Raw genomic sequence first — 18,811 nt, forward strand, 5'->3', positions numbered from 1 at the left:
TAAATCTAACGAATTGAATAGGCTGAATTGCCTTACTAATTCTATCAATAAGATTATACAGAAGGATGAGTAACATTTTGAACATTGAAGATGAGAGCTAAAGCTTCCTTAGCATTGCTCTCAATCCAGATTATATTAATGCTATACTGAAAAACAAGCTCCAGCCCAATCAAAACACTACAGAGATCAACTTCCACAGGAAAAGGTTCTCTTCTAGCTAAAACCAGCAATGAAAAGGCCTTGAACATTTCTGATTAGACCCCACAAACACTAGTATTACTAGACAGAGACACAGCCCATCCACATTATTGCAACCTTGATCCTTAATCTAGTTAAAATATATTTTTATTTCTTATAGTTAATCTTTATTTATATAGTAATCCATTAAAATTGCATTTGCATAAAAAGAGATTGACTAAAAATGCATGTGACGTTGATTTCGTCGGCAGGCACAGTGGGGACAGCTGAGACAATTTGGGGTACTTTTCACATGCAAAGGATAATGACCCTTTGCTCTTCCACCCAGACAACCCTTTGCAATATCTTTTTCCACTTTTCAAACACATGCTATGTGAGTTAAGAAAGCGTATGGAGGTCACAATTGGGAATAAGAAAGGGTATTGGAATGATGTTAATTATTATGTGACGCTCCTTTGTAACTTATCAATACTTTATTGTGGAAAATAAGAAGACAGATATAAATTACAGTGTAATGGACAGATACAAATGGATTGAATTAACTTGTATGACTTATAAAATTTAAGTTTAATTTAATTTTGATTTTAACACTTTAATTTAATTTATATATTTAAGACATTATATTTTTAATTATTAATTCGACATCTTTTTTAAATTTGACTATTTAAAAGTTTAACTTCTAATGAAGCTTTTAAATAGATAAGAAAAAATATATTTAAATAAGTTAATAGGTTTTAAATTTCTGAGTTAATAAGTTTAAACTTTTAAACAAATGACTTATCACAGCTTTGACAATATCCAAGTTAATGTGTGACTTATGTTCACGAATTTATAGTACTTACTATTTTTCTTTTTTTGATCAATATCAGTAATACAGTTAATTCTATGATAAACCTAATTCAAATTATAGAGCTATGACATAATCAAATCTAAATAAATAAAATGTTAAATTATTTTTCTTTTATTTTTTTTATTTTTAGTCAAAATTTTATTATAATAAATCTTTTTAACAAATCATAAGATTTTATACTACTATAAGAGAGAAAGTGACGAGTCATTTACATTTTGTATCTCTAGAAACATTTATATAGAAAGAAAAAACAAAAAACACAACTTTTATGTAATTCAACATTTTTTACTTATATCCATAAACTCTTAATATAATTTTATAATTTTTTATTAGATTAAACTATAAATTTTTTTACCTACAATTTTTAGACTAATAAAAATGTAAACTCTCACCTTTACAATTTTAAAAAAAATTACAATTTCTAACTTAATATAAGTTATCAAAGCTTCCACTGCATTTAAAATATTATATGTTTATGTTGTAGTGAATAACTATAAAATAAATTTTAATATTTATATTTTTCTTTCATATAAACTTTAATAAATAATGCACTTTAATCCAACGGTTCTAAACTTTTGGTTGAAAGTTATTCTTGAACCATCTCTTTTTATTTTGTAAGTTTTATCCATCACTAAAAAAAATTGTTATTTACTCAAATAAAAATTTTCAGATGTTAGGACATCCTTTATTAATATAATTTTGTCCAATAAAAATTAAATTGTAAGTAAATACTTTAAAGATTTATAATAAAAATATAATATATTATACAAAAATTAATTTTATTAATAAAAATATTAATATACAATATTAATATATTAAATATTATCATAATATATATATTTTTTGTTAGTATAAATCTTCAAAACATACTAACAATTTATTTTTATTTCAACAATTGATAAATTTTATTTGCCGACAATTATTTTTGTATTGTGTATTGTTTAATGAAATGATTTTATCTAATTGAATAATAAACATTTGTAGTATAATAAAATTAATTCTCTTAATAAGATTTTTTTTCATACACAAAGAATCAAATTCTTGATAAGAATTATTTACGCTTGAAGAACAGTTTTAAGTCTTATGATAAGACTTAATTTTTATATTTAAAAAACATTTTAAAAATCTTTAACAAAACTTAAATTTAAATTCGATTCTTTGTTGCATTTAAATAGAAAATGCTAACTAAATGGTCTTGGAATGAAATAACACAGTTACCTACTAAATAGACAAATAAATCAAAATAATGTGAAGTTTCATTAAAAGGAGAGAGAGAGAGAGAAATTGAAGAGAAATATGAGAAAAATATTTAGATTATAGAGGGAACCAACTTTATTGAACTAGAGAGGAATAAAATGATGATGGTAAGTGAATTAGGTGAAAGTGATGAGAGAGAAGACAAATAAAAAAATATTTATGACAATATTATAAGTTAAACACGTCACATTTTCACTTGCATTTATAAATTAAAAGCTGATACGATATTTTTTAAATGATTGTTATTGTGTAAATGTGAATCGATTTTTAAAAATAACTGAAAAAGAAATTATATTACAATTTCTCTATAAAAAGAATATTAGAGAGTAATTATATTATAATTATTCTCTAATTTATTTTTTTTTAAATTATACATGAAATTACTTTGCCGGTAAAGATTGAATAATTTTGCTCTATAAATCATCATAAAAGATCTAAAATGTTGTTGTGATGTTTCATTCCATGTTGTCTTCAATCCATTCCATCAATTATATAACTATTGCATAATATCTTGGATTATTTTCTAGGACTAATTTTTCTAATTAATTCCTTAATTTTGTTATTTTCTATTTTATGTATAATTAACTTTATATGCAGATATGATTAGCCCCTCATAAATAATAATAAAAGAGATCCCGTTATACCAAAAAAATGCTAACCAATGTTAATTGATTAAAAAATAAAAAATATTTTTTCATTGAAAATATAACAATGCATGCATCGCGTAATTTGTAATGCATCCGAAGATATTTTTTAATTTTTTAATTAGTATCCTAAGAGAATTTGTACAAAAATAACTGCACCACATGAAATTGTTCACACGCATTATTGTATATATGTAGAGGAATGTTAGAATGCATGCTTTTAATATCCTATTTTTATTTAACTCTTATTTATTGATTAAAATTTATTAAATTAAAAGTAAATTTCATATAATTTTTATTATTTAAAATAAAATTTAATTAGAAAATATTAAATAACATAATGTTAGCATTTTTCCTATATGCATGACTTGATCAGTGTTTACGAGGGAATTAATCTCGAATCTTTTGCAGCATTACTTCTATCCATTCCTCTCCATCTAAAATTCAAGCTTTTACATTCAAATTTAATAATTGAAAAAGAGCAGAAAGACAAAACTGAATTCACTTAGTAAAGTGAAAATTTTTGTTTAAGATAAAAACACAATGAGGAGCAATACCCTGGTGATGTTGCTGTTTAATGGTACAATGGAATGGAGAAACATGACGTGAAAGTTGAAGAAGCTTCGACGTGTTACTCAAATTTGCTAAGTCACCGCACCAGCAAACACAAAGAACATTGTGCATTTTCCTTAGAAAAAGCAGTGACCCGATGAGTTCAACATGTTAGAGCTACCTCCACACCATGTTCTTCTGTTCCACCGTGCACTAATGTCACCAGTTATGATGTGTTGCTCAAACTTACCTAACTGATTCTTCTGGTGAGAGCTATGAAGTCTAAATACTTAGTACGACATGGATACCATGTAATATAAATACGAGAATACGAGAAATTCTTGAAAATTCAAGATACCATGTAACTTAGATAAGTTAGCATGAATTCAAAGAACCATCTCATTATTTTTCTTTTTAACTGTTAGATTTAAATTAAGGATGGAGAGAAGTAGCTGTAAAGGGTATCCTTAAGAGACAGACGCATGTTTTTGTCTCCACTCGCCACGGGATTATACAATAACTTCCCGTGAAGCATGGACATGTGTATGTTTTATATGCACATTTTAGGTCTTTTCAAAGATAAAATTCCAACTGGTACAGTAAACTTGATTTTGTAACAAATTAATTAGCTGTTCTTAATTCATGGAAGTAAAGGGTCCTTTAATGAAGCAATGCTCACTGGAAAGGGAGAACGTATCTTTGGACTAGATTATGTGGACCTCAATGTCTATTGTCACATATCTTACATGAAGATCCAAGTACATTATTTTGTAGTATATGTAAAAGCACACTATGAATGGTAAATGTTTGTCAAGTTTTAGGAATTTGTGTTGAGGAATAATTCATGCACATAAATCTTGTTCCACGTACACAATTACTTTAACAATACATGAATTTTTCTTGAAACCCATTAAACTTATCCAAGAAATTAAGCATACCATGTAACTTTTTTCAGAGCAAAATTAAGAACTCTATTAATATAGCTTGAGTAGAAGGATGTCAAGAAATTATCTGTCCCAAAAATAGGGAAATTTTGATATGAGTAGCATCTAATTCTGTTTGATATGAAAGCATATTATTTTATGTAATTGTAGCCACCCGTGTTTCACTTCATATCCAAATCATATCATGTAATTAATTGTACCAATCCACTTTATAAATCTTATCTAACTTTTCTTTCCAAATAACTAAATCCAAATTAAGACTGATTAAACTGCATTATCCCATCAAATCCAAATCATACAGTGTAATCGTACCACTACTCATCAATGGCATGTTCATGGTGATAAATTATATAATTCATTACTCATTAACGGTAATGTCTGTGCACTAATGGATTAATTATTTGCACTAGCATTGTACCAGAGGAGGAGAAAGCCATTTTTATTTTGTGCATTGAGGTTTATTTTAGCATAATTTCATGACTTGAATAACTAAAAATTGATATTAATACATAATACTATAATAATAATAATTATTATTTTCATTTTGTACATCTTTAAAACAGCTTTCTAATATAATGGATATAGTTTTTTTTTCGTAAAATAAAGAATAGAAAGGAAATTACATGTATATGAGACAATAGCATAAATCTATGATGTGAGGGGAAAAGAGTGTACTAAATTGAATGAAATATCTTTATGTACCAAATAAACAAACTGAAGGGTTCCTATTGGTGCTGTACATTGGACCAACATAGATCCCATCTCATGACCAAGACACTAATGGGTGGTGGTTCCATTTATTTGTATCTATATGACTATGCAATAATTTATGTGCAGTACTGCCTCATCACTTTAAGCTCAATAACTTTTCACATGTGTCATGGCTTCAATTTTATTGTTCTGGAATAATAATTTTAATTTAATCAATAATTTATAATTTAAATAAATTTATTATTATTTTAAATAAAAATCTTATATTTAAAAAACAAATAAAACTTTATTAATTAGAGTAATAATAGAGTCTAAATTATATTTATAATTTTTAGTTTATTTAAAAACAAAATTTATTAAATTATAAACTCAATATATAATAGACTAAACCCTCATTTTGGTACTTGAAATACTAAGCATTAGATATTTTAGTCTTTGACATTTTAAAAATGTTAAGTTAGTTCCTAATTTTCATCTTTATTAAATATTTAAGTCCCTAGACTCATACACTATTGTAAACAGTAACAAAATTTTCACATATCACGCTAAGTGACATATGTGATTAATTACGTGGTAAAAACAACGTCATATGTAGTATGATATATGTTTTCGTTTCATTTTAATTTTTGAGATTATCACTCGTCAGACATTTTAGTCCTTTACTCTTAAAACCTTTCAGCTATAAATACATTTGTAGCTTTGACTTTGGAGATTGATTCTAGTTCCAATCTAAAATGATATTGTTAATGTTCTTATTTTTTCATTTTGTTCCCATAGCCTAAGTATGTTTGGCTATAATGTATGTGTCCTGCAGTTATTAGGGATTCAATTTAAAGAAAGTATTGAGAATATGAGAGAGTAACTAAGAGTAAGAAAGAGAAAAGGAGAAGGAGGCTGAGAATGATTATAGTAAGAAAGGTCGTCTCGTTTACAGGAGAATAAAGAAGAAGAAAGATGAATAGTTAAAAGGTTTTAAGAGTAAGGGACTAAAATTTTAGTCACTAACAATATCAAGAACTAAAATGACCGACAGGTAATAATTTCAATGACTAAAATAAAATAAAAATATGTCATACCATATACGACTTTATTTTTTTATTACGTAATCAATTACACGTGTCACTTAACATGACACGTGAGCATCCTGTTACTGTTTATTAACAGTATTTAGGACCATGTATTTAAATGCTTGATGAAGATGAAAGTTAGACTAACGTGATATTTTTTAAATTTTAAGAACTAAATTGTTTGATGGTTATTATTTCATAGACTAAAATGAGAGTTTAGTTTATATAATAAATGTAAAAATACTTGTTCAAAATATTAAATATTTTAAATTTTTTTAAAAATATAAATACCTTTAGTGTGAAAATTTTATTTTATGGTAGTCTCGTCCAATCAAAACGTAACATGTATGTACTTTTATAAAAAAAAATTGAGCATGTGGTAAAATATAAGTGGTCAAGACCCCGTAGTGTCAAACCACCTAAAAATTTCTCGTAAGAATGAAGTGAATAATTTCAATAAAGTTAAACAATATGCCATTTCAAAGAAAATCATTTGGCCACTAAAAAATACATTTGTTATTATTTGCTTTAATTTATGTAAGGAAAATATAATATGATGTTTTTCTATAAAATTTTAGTAATATTTTTTATAAAAGATAGCAAAAATTTGATTTAAATATGTTTAATTTTTTTTTTTTATAGATTCAAGTTAATCCATGGCAAAAAAAATAGTAAGATTTATGAAAGTTTCCTTTAAATTTACTTTAGAAAGTGTAGCACTACTCTAATATGAATCTTCTCTTGTGTGATGAGAAGATTCGAGTGAGATGGTGATTCTTACAAGAAAACACACACTCAAGTTAAAAGAAATTTAAGACAGATTTTTTTGTATAAAGCAAGGATCATGAAACGTATATAAAAGTTAGAGTTCTTTTCTTATACAGGCATTTATGTTACCCTCTACTTAAGATTTTCATTATTGCCTTAACATGAGTCATTAAGCAAAGTATTTAGCTTGGCATACTACCTTCCATTTAAGACATTTTACTTTAAAGGATGGAAGTTATATCTTCATGTTTTTTAAAATTAAGCTCTCGCCAACATCAAGTCATAATTCATAAATTAACTTCTTTATCCTCACTATCCCTCTGTCAATCTACCATAGCTTTAATTTACCTGTCATCTTGCAAGGTCAGACAATAGTCTATTAGTACTGTTATTTTATATAAGAAGTGCCCAAATCTAATTAAGTGGCCTTTTAATTTTAAATATATATTTGAAAAAACTATATAATTTATGAAAATAATTTGATGACCCAATTCACAAATATCAAGGGACCCCAAAAATAAAAAGGTAAAGTGCATATTTAGTTTTAACTCATTTTAAAATAAATAGTTACTCATATTTTTTAACTTGAAAAAACTTTTGATATATAAACAATTATTTTTTTTACCAAAAGTTTTCTGAAACATGCACTAATACCATTCAATAGCCAAAGGGTTTTTCTATTTGAAGATGTGTCTTAAAGTTCACATTCAGTACTTGTGCATCAGTGTAGGTAGGTTTCAGGCAACTTTGGATCTTTCACATCCTTGACAACAGATACCCAAGCAATACCAAATTGCTCTTACCCTGCCTCAACCTTAAGGTCGTGGATGCTCATTTTGGCCAATTCCTAGTTTAGCACAAAAAATGTAAATTATTTAGGGAAACATTAACTAGTACCTTTAAAAAAATGAAATAAAATAACATAAATATTTTGTTAGAAAACGTAAGAATGCATTCTTTTACATAAATTTTAAGGTATTTTAATATGTTTTTTTTTAATATCCTTATGAGCAGTGATGAAAACTATCCTTACTTGATGGTTAGGCCAAACCAACTACAATTAGGCCTTTGATTAGTTATTTTCTGAAAGCAAAAAAATTGGGAGGCCCAGTCTTTATTCAAACATTTTCAATTAATGTGTGACCCTATGGTCTGAATATTAAATGATCATTCACCCTCTCGTGTGTCGACAATTGGAAGGACACACATATGTGCATGCCCTATCAATATTGGAGAAAAGAATTACAGCTTAAACTTTGTTTAGTATATATGTTTGACAATTTACATTATGTTCTTTTTTTTCTTTCCCCAAAACACACAGATGCACTATAAGGAGTAGCAAAGGAAGTTATTCCCCTTCCATCCCATCAAAAGCTTGCAAAACAAAGAGCTGACTTGCCCTATTCTATTTTGTTTAAGAGTAAGTTACATATTCTAATTCAATCCGTTCAAGGATGGATCAGTGGGCTAGCAACCTAGTTCACTTAAAATTTATATTAAAAAATTAATAAAATTTTTAAAATTTATCAAAAATTGTTGAATTATATTTTTATTTTAATAAAAATTAATAAATAATTATTTTTTAATTAAAAAAGTGGTCTCATACAACAAAATAAGTTGGTGGGCATAGAACCTCCTATTTGACCCATTATTTTTTGTGTTATACAGGCTAATTTATTAGGTTATGCTTATTTTGTTATCTCTACATATGATTTTGTGTAATTCATGTAGTTGATCTTACTTAGTAGGATAAGACTTAATTGTTATTGATCAATAATTTTTATATTTTTATATTTTATTTTAATATGAACTAATTTTTAAATAATATAAAAAAATTAAAAATACCTTATATTATGAAAAGTAATATTATATTATAATTTTTATATTAAACCTTATTATTATTTTGTGCATATAAATTTTATGGAGGATTTTTTTTTTTCACTTTTTTCCCCACCTCTTTCATCCTTCTAAATAACATTTTCCCCTCAAATAATATTTCAATTTTCACCATACTGTTTTCCCTGTTTTTTTTTCTTCTCAATTTATTCCTCATTTAAATAAACCATTAAAATATTATACATCAAGAGGTTAAAATAAACGAGGATGGACATTAAAGTTAACTTTTTCATTTTTAAGTTTAAGTTAGTGCTTAATTCAACTCTATAAGCTGACACATAAAAATGAGAATTATTTTATTCTATATAAATACTTATTTGATTAGTCAATGTGAAATTTTATCACACCTTATACTCAAAATTTGACGTCTAAAATATGAAATACTGCAAGAATAAAATTTATTTGTTAATATAAGTTTTATTTTCATTTTCTTTTTTAAAACAGTTTTTAAAATTATTTTAAAATATAATTTCTAAAAATAAAAAAACAAAAACAGAAACAATCAAGCCCTAAGCTGTGCTGAAAAATTTTGGGATGGATATTAGAAGAATTATGCAATCATTTAAATATGGCACCTTTGAAGGCCTTTCAAATTTCAGAACTACAAAGAATATGAACTCTTAGGCCGACTCTGACCTCGCTGTGGGCTTCGATCAGCCATAACATTATAGGTCCCGAAAAGGAAAAGAAAATAGCAGGCATCCAAATAAAATAAAATGAAATGGAAATAATTTACTGCTGCGAGCCTTTGTATCAAATAGGAGTTGGTAAATAGGAAGAAATAAAAATAAACATAAGGCCCTACAAGGAGTAAGGATAATACTGGGAAGGTTTGGGTAATAGGAGAAAAGGCATACTTAAAATATAAAAAAATTGAAATTGAAATTCAACATAATTCCTTAAAAAGACCCAACTAGAAAAATTGAAAAGGGGGTAAATTCTACGAGTGCAAGGGATTTTCATTAGTTGAAATATAAACTATTAACCATAATAAGGTTGAGGGCCAGGAGATGAACCATGAGGAAATGGTCTGGCTTGCATATGAGGTGAAGAACCAGGAACTGGAGGTGAAGCACCACTGGACTGTAAATTTACATTCAGTGGAACACCAGGCTGAGTGATTCCCATGAAACTTTCATTATGAACAATCGGATTGCTTGGAGCAAGAGGTGAGGTGGCGGTGGCAGGTGTTGCTGCCGGGGCATAGCCGGGAATTGGAGGAAGTGCATAAGTTTGATCAGGAAAAGTACCAGCCACGGATCCGTAGTTCGGCCTAACCTCCTGCTGTGTTGGATTCCATGGCGGTATTTGTCCTCCAGGTACTTGAGCTTGTGAAGCAGGGGCACTACCTGGGTACATAGGAGCCGCTTGAGGATTCTGCCAAGCTGTTGCCGAAGCATGTGCTGCAAGCAGACTAGGATCCAGCACTGTATAGTCTCTACTTTTGTCACTAAAAGCCTAAAACCAGAACAATTACATACACATGAAACAAAAATCAGTTTCAGCGATTTCAAACATTTAAAAAATACCATAAAGGTCAATCAAGTGTAGAGAAGCATACACTCCAGAACCATTTCTGATCAAGGAAATGTCCACATTGCTTCTAAGAATATCTTTAATCCCCCCCTTTCTCATATTCTCCCCTCATGAACATTAACTCAAACACATTTTTTTTATACCTTTACATTGAGATCAGTATGACGAGAGTATGTTAGATGAAGCTTACAATAGCCACCATCATATATGCAATGCCCCTCCAGAGTTTCTTTGGCAGCTGTTGCTGTTGTGACATCTGAAAGAGAAATTGAAAAACAAAAAATTTACACGTGATGAATAGACAGCCATAAAAACTGATTTGTCAAGCAAAAAATGCAGGATTATCATAGAAAATCAAACTGAAAAAATCACTATATTGCATGTTAAAACAAGGTCTCTGCCATGACTCATGATGCATTGAAGTTAAAACATTCTGCATTAGCAAGAGGTTTAGTTTAGGTTTAAACATATGATAATTAACATGGTAAAATAAAAAAATTCAAAACAGTAATCTGTAGAATTTTAGAAAAGCTACGAGAATTAGCGTTACTCATCATCCAGGGGTGAGAATTAGCCAAGCGTAGACTGAACTCAATTTGAACATCTTTTTATCAAATTGAAGCACAAGCTGGATTTGAATTATAATTTGTAACATTTAACTTTTATAATTTTCAATTCATAAATGGTATTAAAATTTTTATTTACATTTTTATTGCTATATTTTTATAATATAATAAACATTTTATATAATTAGTTGGTTTTGAGTTAAGCCTATCTAGTTCGGTCAATAGGTGTTCATGTGTGCGTGTGTTGACCGTTGAAAACGCCAACTGAAGGGAACCTAATCTACAAGATTATACATGATGGTCTAGAGTAAAAGTAAAACTGATAGCAGAAGAAAAAATTATTAGAGAAAAAAATTACAATCTAGGATTTATCAGCTTAATATTTAATAAAAAATAGAATACACCAAGCCAAAGAAGTTAAAAGAAAAACACAATAAAGGTGTCCAATCTTTCAAAAAGCAGTTCCTCTAAAACAACCATGGGCAGACTTTCCCTCAGATGAAAATTTGTATTTTCCATCCTTAAACAAGAATCATCATCCACATTCAACATTGGATCAGAAGGGAAATAATCTTCATATTCCATGAATTTGAAGCACATATGAACTACCATTGGTAATATAAAAGCTACTAAGAAAAGGTAGAAAATAAGGATATACTTTTGAAATACATAGTAAAAATAAAGCTACAAACTCCAGAGCATCAAAATACCAGGGTACTGAATTAGGGCCTGAGTTTGACCATTCTTTTCAAATATGGCAATTTTTTGCACTGTACCAAACGCAGAGAACACCTGTAACAGGTATGCCAGCAGCATTGAGTATAAATTTAAATTGTCCAGAAATTTGCAATTTTAATGAGATTGAGCAATACAAACTCTCACCGTGTGAAGAACATCCACAGTAACAGCATACTGCATATTTTCAATTGAAGCCAAAAGCACGTTGCTCTCTGGTTCTTTCTTCTTTCCGTCAGGACCTATTACAGGCTGAACATAAATTGTTAACATATACTAAAATCATGCAAAACATAAATTACTAGAGGAAAAAGAAAACAAAATACCTGTAATGCAGTATCAATAGCAGTCTGATTAACTGGAAGCATAGGATTTGTGTAGTCCCTAAAAGGTCATAAAAACACAAATATAACCAAGCACTAACACAGGACAGTATCTAGAGAACATTTATAAAATGGAAAATTCAATGTGCACAGTCAAATAATGTCATGCAACAATTAAAGTCTAAAAAGAACTTAGTGTTTGAAATGCATATCTATTCTTTTAGAGCTTAGGGACCAAAATGGATGATAAGCAAGATCACAAAAAGTTATTAGAACACCTGTTAATTTTAATTTTGAAAAGTAAAGATAGAAGATCATTGGAAAACATACTTATTCTTACAATTATGGTTCACTAACAAAGATTTGTATAGGAAACAGAGAAAATAGAAAAAAATTGTGTTATCAGCCTTTGTGCATGACCTAGGTCCAGACGTGGCAGAATCCTTCTTCCAATCTATAGTTAATATAATATTTAGGAAAATAAACTTGTCCTTGACAAAGTGTCTTTTGAAGTAACTATTTCTGAGTATAATTACTTGTCCTTTATTGAATACCATCAGTCCCTTCTAAAGATTGTTAATACAAAGAAAATAAATCTGAATGATATAACTAGTAAGAGAAAACATATCCTAAATAACAATAATAATACAATCTTATCTAATAAAAGGAAAAAAATCCCAAATCAATTATTTAGATTTTACAAATAAAATTCTAATTATGTAATATCTATTGCTGTTATGCATCTACTGTTGCTGAGTCACAAATGTGCCTACATCAAGTTGTTTTCATTGATTCCGTTATAGGCCTTTGAAAACAAGAAACAAAATAAAAACAAGGTAATAATTTTGTAATTAAAAATTTAAAAAGCAAAAAATATTTTCTAAAACCATACAGTCCCTCAGTGGTAATTGTAGCAACTACATTTTACGTACCAAGCTTCACTAACCCCTAGATGACAAAAAGCTTGTATATCAATTATTCTCTCTAATCCTATTTATAACACGTTTTTTAAAATTTTTGTTGGTCCTTAATATAAGACCATTTTCAAAGTTTTAATATATATATTTTCCCTTTATAGATTTTAAATTTTCTAATTTTTCAACATTTAATATGATAATAGAGTTTGACTTTAAATAGAGATAAACTTATAATGTAATTAATTTTTCAAAAACCAATACATTAACACTTACGGCAATTTTTCTTAATTTGTGTAATTTTGTTAAAATTGTCTTACAAATAGGACCAGAGTAAGTAGTAGAGAAGAGACCACCATGATGCATTACACACAAGGGCCTTCATAAATGTTTTCAACAGCTTACAATAGAGGAATGATATATGATAGTTGTCTTTCATCCTCATCACTACCTGCTACGATTAGACTGGAATTTAATATTAAGATCTTTATGCGCTGAGTACGAAATACGCAAGTGACAAGAACCAACATGCTCGGGGAGCAAGTATCTGGATACAAGAGCATAAGCAAATCAGCAAATTTAATGTTTATCAAGTAATCACCACAGTTAATGATGAGTGTGAAGAAGAAAGGAGGAAATGTAAAAAGCATTGCTTGCCTGGGTATGCTTCTTCCATCCAGTGCATTCCTAGCTGAAGAAGCAGTCTCAGCATCTGTGAACTGAATCAGAGCCTGCCAAGAAATAACCGAGTGAATACTAACAGTGACATGTTGAAGGAAGCACAATTCACTAATTCACTAACCTGGAAACCAGCAGTCTTTTCAAATGTAGCAATTTTGTGTACAAAGCCAAATGCAGAAAACACCTGAATAAAGAATAAAAAACACATGTAACCCAAATTAACAAATATGCATTTAAAAGAAAAAGAAGAAGAAAACGTAGTACAACACACATTTTACCCAAACAAGGAGTGTGCCACCTCACACAAGAATTAAAATAGACAAGACAAACAAGTAGCGCTTACCAAGTGGATAACATCAATGCTCACATCTCCAGCCTCCACACCTTCAATGGTTACCAGTAGGACATTTCCAGGGACATCTCCTGGGCCTTTGTTGTTGACAATTTCATGTCTATTAGAATATTGAATGTAAACAGTTTTGCCACGAATCTGAGCAGGCTCAGAAGATGAAGCATAATATGAGACCATTGAAATGGCTTGATTTAGATCCACCTGGTAAAGCATTTAAACTTAAGAGCTGAGAACCTTGAGTTGGAAAATCACTAAAAGACCAGGTTCAGATGTCATTAAATATGAGAAGATATGAAGCAGCCCATAAATATAGTTTACATTTTGGGTCATTTATTATAATAATAATTACTCATCAGCATACCTCTTGTTTGTTATCATCCAGAGTTTATGATTAAGGAAAACAAAGACTAAAAGAACATACTGGAAAGCCAATCACAGAAACAAATAATTTATGGTCTACATATTTCCTATCAAACTTTGAATAAGAGAACACAATTTTACAATTCCTTTTTAACCAGAACACGATTTGCATTCACTTATCCACAATAACTAATGTTGAAAATGAATACCTTTTAATAAACCTTTTGACTTTTACAAGATAGTATTATAAGTCTTTTGCCTGACATTTTTGCTCCCTCTATTAGGGATAATGTTAATATGTGAGTTTTTGGTCCCCCTATAGTCTTTTACTTCAATCAAATCCCAAAACTTTTCTAATTGAGAAAAATCTGGTCCCTCCATCATTTTGGTGTCAAATTACTAACAACAACAAGTTATGTGACCAATAATTTACATACTAACATGACACATTACTGAGTTAAACATTAATGGTCTCACTAATGACTTCAATTTATTTAAATCCATCATTTTATTATTCTTTTACCAGAGACCACAATTACACACAGTTTAGGCTTTTTTAGTTGTGGTGGATGTTATATTGTAGCAGTTACGTTGCAACTGTTGTGGACCAATTGCTTCTGATATTATACACAATTAAAGTCTAATGCAGTTGCAGCAGTCACCACAATTCAGATGTTAGGAGGATTTAAAATTGCTTTTTATTGACATGGTTCCCATTTTAAAAACTTTGATCCATAGTTACCTAATTAGTAGTTCTCTTTGGTATGGGTATGGGTACCGTGGTGTGGGATATGCTCCTATGTAAAATATATGGTACAAGAGGAGTATACCTAGTTGGTATGCTTTGTGCTGAACCAGTCGAACTTACCTCAGCCCACTTCAAACCAACACATAAATTAAAACCCGAACCTAATTGGGCTTAACCCAAACTAATTAAGTAGAGTTGATCTTGCCAGGGTGAGGCCATTAAACTGGTGTGAGAAATAGTCACACAAGGCTAAGCAGTGGAGCAACACAGAACATCAGTCCATTCCATGATTGTAGATTGTAGTCACACGAGGTGCACCCCTTTCTTACTGACAGAGTGTTGCATTACTATGTTGAGAGCATTTCTTGAGGCAACAACAAGCTGAAATATTGAGACCCTTGAGGTAAGGAAGCTCAAGCACATGCAGAGAATCCAACCCAAAAGATTAGTCAATTAGGTGGGAGAACTTCAAGGCTTAAGTACCACATTGAGCATCTTATTTTACTCAATGCGAGACCTAACATTGCCACCTCTTTTAAGAGTCAACATCCACGGAGACTTTCACTCTATCGACATTGACCCAATGGTAGCCCTTTCCCCTCTGGCAGCTCCACTCACCTATCAGTATTCCACACATTGTGCCTTAATCCAGCCTATAGATAGCCCTTTCCGTAACCCAACTCTCAATAAAAGCACCAATGTAATGGTTGTCAACAACCACTACTGAGATATAATTTCAAAGAAGAAAGAATACATAGAAGAGGAAGAGAGAAAGTACGTAGAGAGAAGTCTAAATTTCACTTAATTCTTCACCCTCAATTCCCACACCTTTTTTTATCTATTATCCTATCTCTTGGACCTCCATGCTGCACACTACCATTTTGTTGCAACTAAATGTGCCACCTCAGAATAAAGGTTAATAGTAGAAGCTTCCCCATTTTTCTTCCCAAATGTCAGTTGGTACGTTCCAAATCCCGAATGGCAACAAATTGGTAAGAAAAAAGAACCGCCAAATCAGTGCACACGCCCCAGTTCGCAATTCAACGAGGAGGTGAGTGGATTTGGTAACAATGCCTTGATCATATGTATATGAACTGAAAGTACAATTAAGCTAATCATTTTAACATACATGTCATGCTCTCCCATGCCGCAAGATATAGCAGTATCTTGAGTTTTGTTTTTTCGTTAATCTTAGTCTTTGGGAGTGAACTCAGTTTTTTATAATATAATAAATTACACATTTCAAAATATAAAGAGTCTGTTTGGATGAATTTATGAGAATAATATGACTCATGTAAGCTTTTTTAAACTTATTTCAATAAATTTCTTTATAAAACTTATCAAAATAAGCTGTTTGTAGCTAAACTGATGACATTAGTCCTCGTTCAAAAAGAACTTATTCAATAAATGCTTAATTAAGTTGTATATCCAAACACATCAAGAGCCGAATAGCTTCTACGCTTCTATCGAGTTCAATCTCACTCAAATTATCGACCACAAGGTTAAAATACCCTAACTTATTTCCAATGCGAAGAAGATAAATTTTGCAAATAATAAAAATGGGAAATGGCGAAAGAGAAAGAGAGAAGGAGTTTACAAATTCAACAAAAGCTTGGTTCCGATTGGCGCCAACGTTGCACTTGGTGTTGACGACCTTGCCGAAGGGGCTACAAAGGTCTACGAGCTCGTCATCGGTGCATTCCCAGGGAAGGTTCCGGAAGTGCAGCACCTTCGACGGTGTTTGAGTGTACCGAAACTGCTGCTGGTTTGAGGTAGACATTCTTCACCGATTCAAATCGAATGAGGCTGGGACTGGAGTGTTTGGCCGTCGAGAAAATGTGCCGCGATTTTCTCAGAAAAGATTGAGTGCGATTCGAAAATGTTTCTGACGAGTATTACTGCATCTTACAGTATCTTTTTTCTTTATAATTTCCCAGTTAAGTAAATATAAATAGAAAATTGCAGATATTTATTATCTTATAAATATTTTTTATAAAATAATATTAACGAGATAGTTAATTATCATTTATATAAATAAATGTTTAGTAATATAAGCCATAAATTTAAATATTTAATACTTTATGTATTTAGTAATTATAATATAAATTTATAAATATAAATTTTATTGATTTAAAAATTAATTGTTTAATTTTTATAAACTATTAAAAAAATCAAATTTTCTTATATCTTTTGTATATAAATTATTTTAATTATTAAATAAAAATTATTAATTTTTTTATATTTTTAAAATAATAAATATTTAAAATTTTAATTATATAATTTTATATTCTTTAATTTTATTTTAAAAAATATAGAATTAAAACTTATTTGATGAATATAACACAGAAATAATAGCATATGCAATTTTTATAAAGATAAAATAAAAAATAAATAACAAAATTCTTTTTCTAAATATTTAATACTGATAACTATTGAAATTTGAACTCCAAATTATATATTAGAATAAATTAATTCCTTAATTCACGTGTTTATTAATAAATAAAGTTTATTTAATTTTGTTATAATTAATTTTTTTCTTTAAAAATATGATTAAAATAATAATAAGTATCCCGTCCCTCGAGACATGAGTTTATTAGTGTGGTGTCTAAAAAAGAATACCAAAAGTGGAAGATATATAGCTGGAGGTATATTTTTATCATGAGTAAAATAAATTTTCAAAAAATATTTTTAAAATTATACTTTTAAAAAAATATTTTTAGTTTAAATTTGTTCACATATAATTTTTATAAAAAAAATATTAAAACTCTATATTTAAATAACTTTTATATAAAATATTAAAAGTAATATAAAATATGAGTAATTTTTTTTAAAAAAAAATTATTCTCCTCAAGTGAAGATTTGAACTATAAAATATAATATGATACATATACTTTTATTTAGACCACTAAATGAACTTTAAGTGTCCTAAGGGTACTGATTAATAAATTGAAAGTAATTTTTTTAAAAAAACATTCTTGGCTTTTATCATGAAAGTTTAGAGGGATTGAAAATTGAAATTTTTTCTTAAATATAAAAGTTATTTTCATATTTAAGTTTGTAAAAATGTTTAATGATTAAGAATTTATATTCATAAATTTTATATAATAATTGATGTATAAAATTGTATTAATTAAAAGAAATTCCCCTAGTAAGTGAAATTTTTTAAAATCTTTTTAATTGAGTATTATTATGTTCCATTAATTCTTATATATTTAATATTTATTTTAAAATTATTTTTTTCTTAATTTTATAAATCTTATCTATTTAGCTTTGTCTTATTTAATAAAGCAAAACGACAATTATTATATCAAAAGTATTGATTCTTTTAAAATTTATTAAATTTAAAATGCATGTAATATAATAATTTATTTTTTTATTTTATTTTAATAATTTGAAAATAGTGCACAAAATGTTCATTAATTTAAAGTCATAATATAGATAATTTATTGATTACAATTTATTTAAAATTAAAATAAAAAGAACACTTTTATTAATTATTTAAATGTAACTTTTTATAAAAAAAAATAATTATTCATAAAAAAATAAAATATAAGTTAAAATTAAGAGTTAAATTTTTATATTTATACAACTTAATAACTTTTTATAACATACAAAATTGATGAATTAAGTTATTGAATTATCTTATTAATAATATATATTAATTTTTATGTAATTAAAATATTTAATATTTATTTATATTATAAAAACA

At 28.4% G+C, this 18,811-nt stretch overlaps 1 protein-coding gene across 3 annotated transcripts; it reads right to left on the reverse strand.

Annotated features, from left to right (window-relative positions):
- Positions 1 to 9,570: 9,570 nt before the first annotated feature.
- Positions 9,571 to 16,999, reverse strand: LOC113868179 (polypyrimidine tract-binding protein homolog 1-like). Of its 3 annotated transcripts, none has more exons than XM_027503780.1 (10): positions 16,700 to 16,999; positions 13,986 to 14,195; positions 13,764 to 13,826; positions 13,619 to 13,692; positions 13,413 to 13,508; positions 12,051 to 12,108; positions 11,872 to 11,976; positions 11,700 to 11,781; positions 10,567 to 10,679; positions 9,571 to 10,345 (listed from the first exon to the last, which is right to left on the reverse strand). In XM_027503780.1, the coding sequence occupies exons 1-10, from the start codon at positions 16,880 to 16,882 to the stop codon at positions 9,869 to 9,871; spliced, it is 1,461 nt and encodes a 486-aa protein (XP_027359581.1). In that variant the 5' UTR covers positions 16,883 to 16,999; the 3' UTR covers positions 9,571 to 9,868. The 3 variants fall into 3 exon arrangements, with proteins under 3 accessions (XP_027359581.1, XP_027359583.1, XP_027359582.1); XM_027503782.1 differs by having other exon boundaries at positions 9,716 to 10,345; positions 10,614 to 10,679; positions 16,700 to 16,982; XM_027503781.1 differs by lacking the exon at positions 11,700 to 11,781 and having other exon boundaries at positions 9,729 to 10,345; positions 10,614 to 10,679; positions 16,700 to 16,982.
- Positions 17,000 to 18,811: the final 1,812 nt, after the last annotated feature.

The sequence above is a fragment of the Abrus precatorius genome, unplaced genomic scaffold (assembly GCF_003935025.1).
Source record: "Abrus precatorius isolate BTA unplaced genomic scaffold, Abrus_2018 Scaffold5, whole genome shotgun sequence".
In the NCBI taxonomy this organism is placed as follows: domain Eukaryota; kingdom Viridiplantae; phylum Streptophyta; class Magnoliopsida; order Fabales; family Fabaceae; genus Abrus; species Abrus precatorius.

Excerpts from the sequence above, each read along its gene's own strand:
- LOC113868179 (XM_027503780.1), bottom strand. The coding sequence starts at position 16,882 with ATGTCTACCTCAAACCAGCAGCAGTTTCGGTACACTCAAACACCGTCG. Across the intron at positions 11,977-12,050 it reads CTATTGATACTGCATTACAG|CCTGTAATAGGTCCTGACGG; the intron begins GTATTTTGTTTT and ends ATTTATGTTCAG. Across the intron at positions 10,346-10,566 it reads ATACTGATCTCAATGTAAAG|GCTTTTAGTGACAAAAGTAG; the intron begins GTATAAAAAAAA and ends TTCTGGTTTTAG.